This window comes from Helobdella robusta, assembly GCF_000326865.2.
Source record: "Helobdella robusta unplaced genomic scaffold HELROscaffold_20, whole genome shotgun sequence".
Taxonomy (NCBI): domain Eukaryota; kingdom Metazoa; phylum Annelida; class Clitellata; order Rhynchobdellida; family Glossiphoniidae; genus Helobdella; species Helobdella robusta.
Genome location: NW_008704084.1, coordinates 1923892 through 1938034, shown reverse-complemented (window position 1 = coordinate 1938034; position 14143 = coordinate 1923892). Strand labels below are relative to the sequence as shown.

The 14143-nt window shown below is 33.8% G+C and overlaps 1 protein-coding gene across 1 annotated transcript in view; it reads left to right on the top strand.

The window, feature by feature from the left end:
• The first annotated feature begins 880 nt into the window (after positions 1–880).
• The window catches only part of HELRODRAFT_186943 (hypothetical protein), a 13970-nt gene continuing 707 nt past the window's right edge, over positions 881–14143 (top strand). Inside the window, exons 1-8 of the mRNA XM_009018057.1 lie at positions 881–1427; positions 2507–2590; positions 3510–3562; positions 7198–7410; positions 10147–10266; positions 12595–12761; positions 13319–13488; positions 13616–13620. Coding sequence (XP_009016305.1) covers positions 1238–1427; positions 2507–2590; positions 3510–3562; positions 7198–7410; positions 10147–10266; positions 12595–12761; positions 13319–13488; positions 13616–13620 — 1002 coding nt within the window. The 5' untranslated portion in view covers positions 881–1237. The remainder of the gene's footprint in view (positions 1428–2506; positions 2591–3509; positions 3563–7197; positions 7411–10146; positions 10267–12594; positions 12762–13318; positions 13489–13615; positions 13621–14143) is intronic.

The following is a 14143-nucleotide window of genomic DNA, read 5'->3' as shown; positions in this document are numbered from 1 at the left end:
GTAAAATATGAAAATCATCAGCATATAGTTGACTAGAGAAAGAAAAGTTATTAATAATACATACGAGGTAGTTCAGAGGTATAGAGTATAAATACAAGAGGACCAAGGATGGAACCCTGAGGTACCCCGAAAGTATGAGTAGCGGAGTTAGAAATAGAATTATTGAAAATTATTAAGTCTTACTCCTACTCTTCTCCTTCTTGTTACTTCGTTAGTCTTATCTTGGATTGATTATTGTAACTCGCTCTACTATGGTCTTTCTGACTCTATACTCTATCCTTTAAGTAAAGCTTTTAACTCTGCTGCTCGTCTAGTTGCTCGTGCCCCTTTCTTTTCTCATATATCTCCATATCTTGTTCTCTTGCACTGGCTACCTATAAAATATAGAATAATTTTTAAAATTTGCACGTTCATGTATAAGTCTCAATCTAAATTATTTCCTAAGTACTTATCAGATATATTAATTGAACCTAAACGCCCCGGTTTACGATCGTCTTCTTCTTCTCGCTTTTTCTTAACTCGTGTTAAACACTCTTTTGCCAAATCTGCTTTTGCTTTTTCTGGTCCTTTTCTCTGGAACTCTCTACCTACTTCTCTAACTATTTCTCCATCACTTGCGAAGTTCAGAGCGGATCTCAAGACCCATCTGTTTTCAAAATTCATTGAGGAGCGCTGTTGAACATCGCGGAAATAGCGCTTTATAAGCTAATTGATTGATTGATTGATTATGTTTAATTAAGTTTTCTATTGTTTGTTGCAGAATAGTACACATATATAGAATAAAATAGTGTAAATATAAATTGTTGTAAGTATAAATAATGCGACGTTTAGAATAACCTTATTAAATTCAGTTTTATTTATATAACTTTTATTGACATTTTGAGGAGAGTTTCGGCAAGTGTTGGCTTCTGCATTTTAATTTTTAAAATATAGAGTTGCGTCGTGTGGTTGACATCTTTCATAAAATGTTGCATCAGAGCTAAGTTTAGTAAATTGTTCTAGAGTAAGGTCTGAAAGTTTTTATTTCTTTTAGGAAGAACATTATTCTGTATTCATCATTAAAAAATTACCCAATTTACCGGCATCCGGCCGTTGGCATTTAGTTTGTTTGTTGAGAAGTGAAAAGTCGCACGCCGGCAACCGCAACATAACAAAACTGAGAACAGCAAGGAAAGCAGCACGCCAACTGAATTTTTTCTCAGACCCTCCCCAAAAAATTAAATAATAATTTGCTGCTATGGGGAATTGTTGCATGTCCAAGGAGCCACAGAATTCGTTCCAGAACGAAAGTTTCAACAACAACTCGCAAAATGTATTGAATCACCATCACATAAACGTGCAGCAGGTGGTGTCTGCGTCGAAAGAATCCATCAATTACAAGTCCAGTAGTTCCAACCTCCAACACATCAACGACAGGGAACCAGAAGGTAGGCTCACACATAGAACCAGCTTCACTAAAAATTAAAAATAATTTTTCAGAGAAATAGCATTTCAATTTTTTTTTTATCTAAAATTGAATTCAAAGTTGTTTGCTGAAGGATTATTAGAAACATTAATTAATTGTAATTGAGATGAAAAACGAAAAGAGAGATGTGATCATCATGAATGATCATTTATTTTATTTATACTATACTTGCTGATGTTTTTGAAATATACATTAGGATTAGAGGAGTGATGATGAATAAGAATTAGAAATTATTTTTATTTGTTTGTATTATAATATGAGTTGAGAGAGTTTTAGGACTTAGTTTGTAAACTTTAATGCTGCACCAAATGTTTAATAGGAAATTTTTTCAGAAAAAAATGAATGTCATGGCTTGTATATATGTATATAATATATATATAACAAAATATGTAGCATAGTGTGGACTCAGTTCCCACAAAGATTAATCCATTGAGGAATAGTAGTTAAACTTTTTTTTATGCTTGGTTGGATGCTTGTCAGAAAAAATTTTGGGATTATTAAGGAAATATGATAGAGGCATTGATGAGTTCTTGAGGTAAAGTTTTATTTTTATACCTCTATATAAGCACTATATAACCCTAACAAATTGAAAATTGTTCACCAAGGCTGCACCCGTTAAGGGCAAACTTATGATTTGATTATATGTTTGTTGATGATGATGGTCAGTGACATTGAGATGCCGATTGTGATCATGATCTTGCTATTGTGATGATGATGATGATGATGAGATAATTATGTTGATAGTGTTTATGATGATGATAAAGTTGATGATTACTGTGATTATTATTATAATGATGATAAATGAAAAGATTTCATGGCATGACAGAGAAACTGGAATCTGTATGGGAGACTTGTAAATAGTGCCTAAACAAACACTTGACCTCTGTCTAATTATATAACTAAACTTTTTATGTTTCTATAAAATGAGGATCTTCAATTCAAAGATGAATTAGTCTTTCATTTCAATTCACAAATCCAACCCATTATTTTATATTTCTCACCTATTAAACACAAAAATGGTTCCAATGACATTTCCGACAGAGTCTGTGAACGACCCTTCCGTACACCCGCAGGCCTGCCCCATCTTCCTAATGAGATCCGTCAGTGATAAACATCGAAAAAGCAGTTAGTCGTTTTTCAACTGAACTTTTTACTGAATTTTCTTTCAATTGTTCATTAAAAATGTTTTTATTTTTGTTTGTTTATTTTAAAGCTGGTGTATTGAATGTTAGTTTATAATATTATATCATCTTTTGTATTTAATTATTTTTTATAATAATAATAATAAAAATTATCATGGCATAATTATTATCTATAATAATTGTAATAGCTTTTTTTATTGCATGCCATCATCACCTATGATCTGACAGCTAATATATCCTCTAGCATGCAAGATGATGAGCTATCCTTTTAATGTATAAATCATGTCAGTAGGTCATGAATTATCTCTTCTGTTCTGTTCTCTTTATTCATATTTATTTATTTATTCATTCATTCATAATTCATTCATGGTAAGTTTGCTCAGTCATTCATTCATCTATTCATTTGTTTGTTTATTACTTCATTCATTATCCTTATGAATCAATCATTTTCATTTAATTTTTTTAACTGCTTGTCCATCCATCCATCCATCCATCCATCCATCAATCCATCTATCCATTTATCCATCCATCCATCCATCCGTCCGTCCGTCCGTCCGTCCGTCCGTCCGTCCGTCCGTCCGTCCGTCCGTCCGTCCGTCCGTCCGTCCGTCCGTCCGTCCGTCCGTCCGTCCGTCCGTCCGTCCGTCCGTCCGTCCGTCCGTCCGTCCGTCCATCCATCCATCCATCCATCCATCCATCCATCCATCCATCCATCCATCCATCCATCCATCCATCCATTTATCGTTTCATTCATTTATGATCTTTTGGTTGATCATTCATTCACTCATTTAATTTGTACAAAATATCATTAGAGTTTAATTCATATTTTTCTGAATGTTTGCAAATTTAAACGAAATGATTAAATGTGAATTTAACTTAAAAAAAATCACCAACATCCCCAGCAGATCACAGAAGGCGGAAGAGTCAGTATGACAACCACCACCATCATCATCATGTTAGCTATGGCTTTCTTCTTTTAGTTATTATATGTTAACATTATTTCATTCATTCATCATTATGGTGAAATATGATGTGAGTATGTTGTGATAAGATAAGATATGATGTGATGTTATGTGATGAAATGTAATGTGATGAGATGTGGTAAGATGTGATGGGATTTGCTAATTTGATAATTTAACTTCTTTGTCTTGTAACCTGATGCCACTGCTTTGTTAGATTACTAATATTATAAGAAAGTGGAGGCTGCTCTGGTATTTTTATTATTATTATTATTATTATCATCATCATCATCATTGTTATTTTTATAGAAAATGATGAGAATATTGTCCATTTAATTTTTTTATCATTTTTGTTTCAACTACTTTGGTGTTATATTTCTCATTAACATTATGCTCTTACCTTCATCTTCCCTCTTCATTTTTATGTTCTGTTTGTCAGTGAAATTGAGAATAATAATAATAATAATAATTCTGATGGTGATAATGATGATGATGTTGATGATGATGATGACGATGACGCGTGATAAAGGTGGCGTGGTGATAATGATAATTATTATTATTTATTTGCTAGGTTTATTATTATTATTATTCATTAGACTGATTATTTATATTATTGTTATTGTTATTGTTATTATTAGCTAACAGAAAATTTCATTGTCATACATCATCAGGATGATAAAAATAATTATTTATCATGTTGAAAATGAATATTCATCATGTTAAAAATGAATATTCATCCTGTTAAAAATGAATATTCATCAATGTGATTAATCATTTCAATGCCTGTGCATTATTATCAGCAGTGACTTTATCCCATTATAAATCATATGTCATCATTAACATCTTCATCCTCTTCATCGTCGTCATTGTTATCAACCTCATCACATATTGTTATATTATTATTATTATTAATAATGTTATTATTAATAATGTTATTTTTATGGGGCAAAACTACGACTCCTTTATGTCCGCTCTGCAGCATTCGCCAGACAAATATAATCATTTCGTGTCTAACTGTTGTTCAACATCGGCACTGGCACGATACACCTAAAGACATAACAAAATATTGGCAGCGATCACAAACGAGATAAAAGCTCAGGCTCCTATCGACTGTTGCATATTTGCTGATTTGGAATCGGAAAATGTACGCCCAATAACACAGTTGTTTCACACGCTACGACCTGATGCTGCTGTTCTGCGGGGTGGAAAAATAGAGGTGATCGAGTTGATGATATGTCATGAGACTAACCTACTCTCATCAAAACGATATAAAAGTGCAAAGTACAAAAATCTGAAACAACATTTAAATAATAACTTTATAAACTGCTCTATAACAGTTAACACATTTGAGATATCGCCAATTGGTTTTTATAATAACTTGAACCTATATATTTTTAAAACTACATGGCCAAATTATTTTAATGTAAAATTAATTAATACTGTTATTAGCTCAACATATAGTATTTATTGCGAGAGAAACAATGCATAATTAAATATATCTTTCCCTCCTATGCAGGTCATCCAGCTTAGGAGGATGGTACATTTCATTAAAACTCAATTTTTATTAAACTTCATTTTATTTGTCATTTCTTATTTCTTATTATTTTGAATTTTATTTTGTCGATTGAATAAACAAAATATGTTCACATTTTCATTATTATTATTATTATTATTATTATTATTATTATTATTATTATTATTATTATTATTGTTACTATCGTCATCATTATCATTTTTTATTCCTCCTCCCCACCACCACCATCATCATCATCAACTTTATACTATTGTCATTTCAGGGATTACCAGTTTTTGCAGATTATATATATATTTTTTTTATTTTTGTTTTTTAACATATTTATTTTTGTTTTATTTTTTTCATCATCATCATCTCCGTTGTTGTCATCATTGTTGTCGTCATCATCGTTGTCATCGTCGTCGTCAAAATACCATCGCATCATCATTAAGAAACCTGATCATCTCATTGTCACAACCAGCCAACCAACCTATAATCAATCAACCAACTGATCAATCAATCAACCAGCCAACCGTCCAACCAACCAGTCAACCAACCAAAGTTTTGACTGATGATAGCAAGCTATAACAATTTTCAAAAAACTATACGTTTGTAAATTTCGTTGAAAAAATTGCATTTCAATGTTGTTTCTCTTAAGGATGTGTTTAGCCACATTCATTTCTTCTTTGATTGGAATGATAATATTTTATTTTTTAAGAAAATTTAACTTATCATTTTCATTGTCTAAATTTTCTGCTGAATGTATTGCTAGTCGAATATCATCATTATCTTGAAATCTTTTTATTTCACTTCACTTTCAACTACATCAAAAATTTCATGAAAAGCAGTACCAAACTCATTGTTTTCATTACTTTCTTTGCTATATGAAGGTCTGTTGCCTATTGTTTCAGTCACTACGTAAGCATCAAGTGAAGAATTGAATTTTCTTTTTATTTCAACTTCATCAACTTGAGATTTCAAGTAGTAATGGTTTAAGACTACCATCATTTCTTAATTCTTCTATTGCAGATGTTGCCGCAAGAACCAGATTATGACCTTGTTCTAGAAAAATGTCATGGCTTTGGAGTCCCTTGTCCAAGAGAACTAAGAGAACTTCCAAAATTGTTTTCTTTACAATGAAGCAAAAGAAAAATTCTCTTTTCTTAATTACGGTATGGATACCAATACTAAGGACTATGTCATCTCCGTTGAATTGTTTTCTCTATTATCAGCTTTAAGTGTTCTTGATATATGGATGTGTTCTTCGTAAATTATCTTGCAAACATGAAAAGGCCCTGACCATCTTTGTTCCTATAAACGTGAGTGATAAAGCTTACCTTTATATAGAGGAACTACAGTTCCATAAGACAAAAAATTAGACTACTCTGCACACCGGCCAAAAAATATGTTCACAATTGAAACCACCGAATCTGCTTTTTATATAACTAAATGAAGCCTGTGGTTATAACAATGGACATAAAGGATTTTTTCAGGTTTTTTTTAATTAGTGCCTCTTTCACCACTCGTAACTGATGCTCCATCATGACATTGGCTCAGAATGCTTTTAGGATTTACGTCATACTTTACTAATGTTTCCAAAGTTTTGTTTGTCAACGTGTCAGCATCCCAAAAAAACGAAATAAATTAGATCATTAAATTATTTATTGAAAAGCGATAAATTGATGGATGATTAATTAATGATTGGTGGTGGACGGATGATTGGATAGATAGAAGGATGGATTGCGAATAGATGATTGACTGATTATTGATGCATGGATGATATGATTACTGATGGATGAATCGATAATGGATAGATGATTGATTTATTAATGATTAATCGATGGATGATTGATGGATGGATGAATGAAGGATGAATAGATGGATGATTGCTGTATAATTGCTAGATGATTGTTGGATGATGGTTGGTTGATTGATTGATGGATGGGTGGAGGTTGATTGACAAATGTATGGATGAAAGATTAATGGATAGATGGATGATTAATGGATAGGTGGATAATCCATGGATAGATTGATGGATAGATAATTGATGAATGATTGATGGTTGGATGAATGGTTGATTGATGGATGAACGTATTATTGAACCATGCAATAATACAGCACCGTGAGTACGGGCGAATCATACGGAAGTTCAGCTCCTGTTCGACCATCTTCATCGACGACTCGACAGTCAGCCAGCCAAATTTGAAGAACACCATCAGAGCAGTTGCACTTGCCATCTACTTCCACATCAGGAACCGCGTTCAACGGGATCCCGCCGCCTTCGAAGACAGTCAGATGGACATATTCGACGAAACCAAATATCCCATGTCGGTCCGTTCTTATATGATTCATAGCTGTTAAAACTATTCGTTTCTACAGAGCTAATACACATGCTTCCATTTTGTGTTATTTACTATTTACTTAACTGGTTGTTGATGCTATTGTTTTTGGTGTTTTTGTTGTTAATTTTTTTGTTTTTGATGTTGTCATTGTTGATGTTATTCTTGTCGTTGGCCGGATTCCATGTCACGTGATCAAGAAACTAAAGTACTTCTGAAGTACAGTATGTACTGAATGAAGGTTTACAATTAATGTTGCAAAACAATGCTGTTGAGGTAACGAACGTAAGGCTAAATTTCTATCCGATTTCGACACCATGATATCCATGGTTATAATAACAACAGGTCAGTTTGCACCACGTGAGCCTTCGAAAGAAAACAGGATCTGTTGTTAAGACTTTAACATGCTCGAGAAGTTGTATCTACATCTGATATACAGTGCGGCTCAAAATGATAGGAACGGTGGATTTTTTTAATTTTCTTCAAAACAAATGAGCCATAATAAATAATATTTACATAGTATATTTCTATTAACATTTAAAACACAATAATGTAAACAAATTTGTTTAAAGCTTTATAGGTCTTAGATAACAGAATAATAATGATTTTAATGATCTAAATGCTGGGTCAAAATGATAGGAACAAATGAAAAAAAAATTTATTTTTTAAAGTGTATAGTAAATAGAATAAGTTTCAATAGTTTATTTTGTTTCCTTTATTTTCAATAACACTTAGACACCTTGCATTCATGGATTTACTCAGAGATTTTAACAAATTTTCATCAATTTTGTCCCACTGCATTAAAATTTCATTTTTTAAATCTGATAGATTTTTAAATTGTCTTCCATTGGCATAAACTTGTCTAACTAAACACCCCCACAAGTTTTCAATTGGATTGAGATCAGGTGATAATGCTGGCCATGGTAAAACATCAATTTTATGGGTCTCTAGGAATTCTTTAGTGGCTTTGGATGTATGAATTGGGGCATTATCATGTTGATATATAAATTTTTTTCCATGTTTTGACTGTGCAAAAGGTATCATACATTGTGAAAGAACATTTATATATGCCTGAGAATTTTGGCGTCCTTGAAGAATTGACAGTTGGCTTTTTCCTTTGAATGAAAAAGCACCATAAACCATGACTGACCCTCCACCTTGTTGCCTCTTAATAAATCTTTTTTTCTCTTTTCTCTCATCATGCCAATAGAATTTGTTGCCATCTGGACCATCAAGATTGAATTTTTTTTCATCAGAGAAGATAACAAATTTCCATTTGCCATCCCAGGTAACATGACCTTTTGCCCACTGCAATCGTTGCTCTTTATGAAATTTTGTCAGTGGCAATGATTTGATTTTTTTCTCAAATTTCAAATAATTGCATTTCTTTAGACATCTTTTTACAGTACTGATACTACAGTTTAATTGTAAGTCATTTAGCAACTCAAGAGAACTGCTTGTACCCTCACAGGCTTTTCGAATTAGAAGTGCCTTTGTTCTTCTTGTTAGTTTTTGTGGCCTGCCAGTACTTTTTTTGGTTCCATAAGTCAATGGATTTTTTAAAAAATTAAAAACAACTGTTTTAGAAACGTTTAATGATTTTGAAATTTTTCCCAGACTATATTTTTTGGATCTTAATGTCAAAATTTGAATTGTTTGGTTCCTGTTTAGCTTTTTCCCTTTGCCCATAATGAAAAACAATTTTAACCAATTTCAAATCAGTCGAAAACGCGCTTAATGCAAACAAAACAACGTTTGGTGAGATCTAATGTTCATACTATTTTAAAACTGCTGCTTTAAACTTAAAAATAAAATCGTTCCTATCATTTTGACCTGTTGTAAAATCGTATTTTTTGAATAATCTGAATTAATATTTTTTAAAAACAATAATTTTCTTATGTTTCATTGTTTGTTTAAATGTTGAAAATTATGGGTAAAAATTTTAATTAATTCGGCACAATGGTTTTGAAGAAAATGGAAAATACCAACCGTTCCTATCATTTTGAGCCGCACTGTATATTTGGACTTAAGTTCTTACAATTACTTTTGCTCACTTCTGGTTTCGAAACATGTACTGATTGATAATAAATTAGTTTCAATAACATTGGGGGTCTTTAAAATCTTAAATATTTTTAATATTTGTAAAATGAAGGTCGTTCTTGAAAATGAAATAATAATCCTTATATGCGCATTAACGGTATAAGGTTAATTGATAAATTGGAATCATTGGTTAAAAAAGGTTAAAGGTCAATTACATTCGTCTAAAGTTCAGAGGAGTCAACAACACGCCACAAACATTGTATATGAATGCATACACACGAAGGCAGGGCTCTTTTTGTCATATTCGAACCCGGTCACTGCAAAACAGCACCAGGCAGCAGACGGCAGTAGATCTTAGTTGCTTACTAGAACTTATCATCAAAATTATGTTCCTAGAGGTCAGAATGTTAGTGGTCATGTGAAGATGTTGGTGTTGGTTGATGAGCTGAGAGTGGCCACTTGCTAACATGCATCTTACATGTTTTAGATGTTTACAGGTTTCAAGCTCACAAACTGTTGAGTTGGTATGCAAAAAACTTATATAAATGTTTCAACTGTAATAACTATTACTAGTTCCAACGTTACCTCAACTAACTTTTTTTTATTGAGCTAAAAGTTTACAATTTTGCCCTTAACTTGCTCATGACAACCCACCCACCCAACCAACCGACCCATCACAACCACGCAGAAGGAAGCCCTGCCTGAGGACCACTTCAGAAGGGACCCTGAGCACAAAACCATCTACAAGTTCATCAGGAACCTCTTCCATTCTGCTCAACTGACAGCTGAATGTGCCATCGTTACACTGGTTGGTCGTCACGTGGTACGGTGGTTGTGAGGTGGGGATGGTGGTTATGGTGGTGATTATGATAATTGTTGTGTTTCGACTGTTCAGTTTATATTGGAAATACCCTTATTTCATCTAATTGATTATCACAATAATTCCTTTCTTGGTGTATTTACCATTTGGATCTAGGCCTAACCTAAATGTTTCAAGTTTTATTTTAATTATAAGTTATCAATCTTGCAAATGAATCGACCAATTGGGTCAGCGGTGAGTCCTGGATCTACTGGATTACGGTAAAAAGGGCCTTTTTTGCGGAGGAGACACCTATTGTCATCATTTTTTTGCCTTTTTTCAAGCGTCTCATGGATGGATTACTCCTAATTAACAGTTAGGTGCAATTTATTTGCTTTCACTTAATGGGGTAGTGACAATTCCTGTTTCATCTGGATTATGAAAAGGTAGTGGAGAAATGTAGTCCACTCACTCTATAGATGAAGATATGTGTGAAGATTGTTCAGTTTTAAGGCGTTTTTTTTGCTTACTAGAATGTATAAAACAAATTTTTTTGTCTACCATGTATAATTAGGGGTTTAAGTATAATAAAAAGCTTCTAACTTTTTTAAGGTGGTTAAATTCCATCAACCCCTTATGATTATTTCCTTCATCCGCTCACTAACCCCAACTATACGCTTATCGGCTGTATTTTGATCCAGATTGCAGCATTAACAAAGAGAGCCCAAATACCATTTAGTAGCTGACTACCTGCAGCTATAGCTGCACCTACTCCAGTATCTAAAATTATAGATGAAAGACCATAATTATAGACCATAAATACAGACTAAAAATCAATACCCATGCTACCTGATGAACTAGAAGCTTATATAGCATTGGTCTTGTAAATCAAAGAAAGGTTGTACCCTAGTTCTATGACTTATCAAATATTAATTATAGTGCTGCTACTATTTGGTGATAAGGCCTTAAATAATATAGATATTCGATATAGGCCAAACCCACCAAGTTTAAGTAGGATAGCTGCAAGAATCATAGATCCAGCAACTGGTGCTTCAACATGAGCTTTTGGCAATCAAAGACTTATCTATAATCATACTAGGTCTAATCAGATTTTTAACTGCTGGATATTCATACTAAAAACTTTGAAGGTTTTTAGTTTTTATAACTTAAGATCTTATCACTTATTTAATAGGTCAGACAAAAATATGTAATGCAATTACCCCCCCAATAAAATTTTAACTCGTTGTAAAAAATAAAAAAAATATCGACCAAAAAAAACGCCTTAAAACGGCCTTTAAACGACATTTGTTCTTAGGCGTTTACGGTAAAAAGGGCCTTTTTTTGCGGAGGAGACACCTATTGTCATCATTTTTTTGCCATTTTTCAAAAATTTCCATGAAAAACCCCTAATAAATTTTCAAAAAAAACCGTGTCGGAACAACATTAAAAATTTCTTTAAATGCAAAATTTTAATCCCAAAATGCTTATATTCAAATTATAACAATTAAAATCAACATGATTAAAACCCTAAAATTTTAAGATTAGCATAAAACCATAAACTAATACAGTATTAAGCATCAGTGGACAATTAATTGTAGTGGACAATTAATTGTAGTGGTCCATCAAATTATAGCATAAGTAATAAACAAATTGTAGCGTAGAGTGAAAGGTGAAAAAGGTTGGCCAATTAATCAAAGTCTAATCCTATTTGTCAATCGTAAAATTATATAATCATTAACATATATATAGTTATAAACATATCTAGCAGGTTTACTCTATTGAGATCAATCTCCACTATATTAATATATAAAATCACATTAAAATTGCCATTAAGAGAGATAATCGAATACATAAAATCTAGGAGGAAATCGGGCCCATTGAAAGTAAGCGATAGTTCAGAAATACATGTTGCAGGATGTATATTGCCGTAAACCGAAATAAGCACGCTATATAAACCTCAATCAAATACCAAAGGTCCTATCCTTGACGAATCATTTCCGTGCACATGTTCCGCAGATCCATACACCTGTACTATCGCCGCTTAGGGCCGTCTGTTTTTGTCGAATTTTATTTTCAGCGAGGGCAGCTGTACGTGCCAGTTCAAAAGCGGAAACTGTCGACTGGGTAGACTTCCTCCATTCCGAGCTTCGCACATCATCAACACAAAAAGCCTTAGGGTCTAAACCACATTTTTTCATATGTTTTTTCAATTTACGTACAGGGCTTGCCTTACTAGTCGATTTCCCGAAGCCAGTTGACCAAGAAAGACACACACAAAACCATAATCCTAAACCAGCCAACAATATAATGAACCACTCACTACATCGTTTAATGCAGGTATACTTAGAACGACTGCTGACATATGGCGACATGGAAATGCTGCCAAAAACATGGAAGAGGATCGTGTTGGGAGCCATCCTTCTGGCTTCCAAGGTTTGGGACGATCAGGCCGTCTGGAATGTTGACTACTGCCAGATACTGAAGGAGATTACTGTTGAGAACATGTTGGTTGTTGTAGTTGGTTGTAGTTGGTTGTGTGTGTGTTCGGGGTTGCAATCGGTTGTTGGTGCGTTAGTGACTGGTTGAATGATTGGTGGATGATTGGTTGATTTGTGGTAGTGGAAGGTTGTTATGGTTGGTGGAGAATGTTATGGCTGTGCTGAAGTGATGTGGCACCTACATGCAGATGACAAAAATTGACTGAAAAGTTTGGGATAGGCATCAACTTTTAATTCTTAGTTGTTTCTTAATTTAATTTTAATTTCAAATTTTTATAAAATTAATTGAAGACGGAAAGTGTGATAGATTGTTTGTGTTGCTCTGGATAGACTTGCACCCATAATTAATATTTAATTTTAATGATAGCAAGAATGTAGAATAAGAGATACACGTTATGACTTGCACAGAAATAATGATTTCAAATTTTTTAACTTTCTTGCATATGTATTCCATAAATATTACGGGAACGTTGTTTGAACGTATTGAGTTGTATACACATTATTGCACGTTAACTTCGTACCTCAACCTCCTACCTACTTCACTTGCACTGACATCCACGCAGGAATGAACTGGAGCGTCAGTTCCTGGAACTCCTGCAGTTCAACATCAACGTGTCGTCCAGTGTGTACGCCAAGTACTACTTCGACCTGCGAGCCCTGGCCGAAGCCCACGATCTGACACTTCCATTCGAACCGCTAAGCAAGGAGAGGGCCATCAAGTTGGAGGTGAGCAGTGCGTTCGTTGTTTGCTATTTCTCAATGAAAGGTTATTATCAATGCTGCAATTCGGACTTCATTGAAGTTGTTAATTAGTTATTTTTGAAAATCTGTCATAGTTTGTCGTGTAATTTTATAGCTAGATGCTGTGAGTAAGGCATGTGAATAAGTGGAGCGGTGCTGTTGCAAGCAGTGACTGCTGGAACGGGATTTCTGCAGTTAGTGAGTGAGTAGCCGTCAGTTTCGGGAGGTTTTTCTCTACACAACCTCAGCAGACCCACTGGTGCCTTTAAATAATGGCTACAACGCAAGCAGGCTTATCGGGATAGGAGCCAGCTGTTATCGTTGGGACAGTGATGGAAACGAAACAAGATGCATACGAAGATAGGAGCACGACTGATGCCATTACTATTATTTATATTTACTACAGCCGTCGTCACCATTGCAGTCATCATCATCATCATCATCATCATCATCATCATCATCACCATCATCATCACCATCATCATCATCATCATCATCATCATCATCACCATCATCACCATCATCATCATCATCATCACCATCATCATCATCATCACCATCATCATCATCATCATCATCATCATCACCATCATCATCACCATCATCATCATCATCATCACCATCATCATCATCATCATCATCATCAT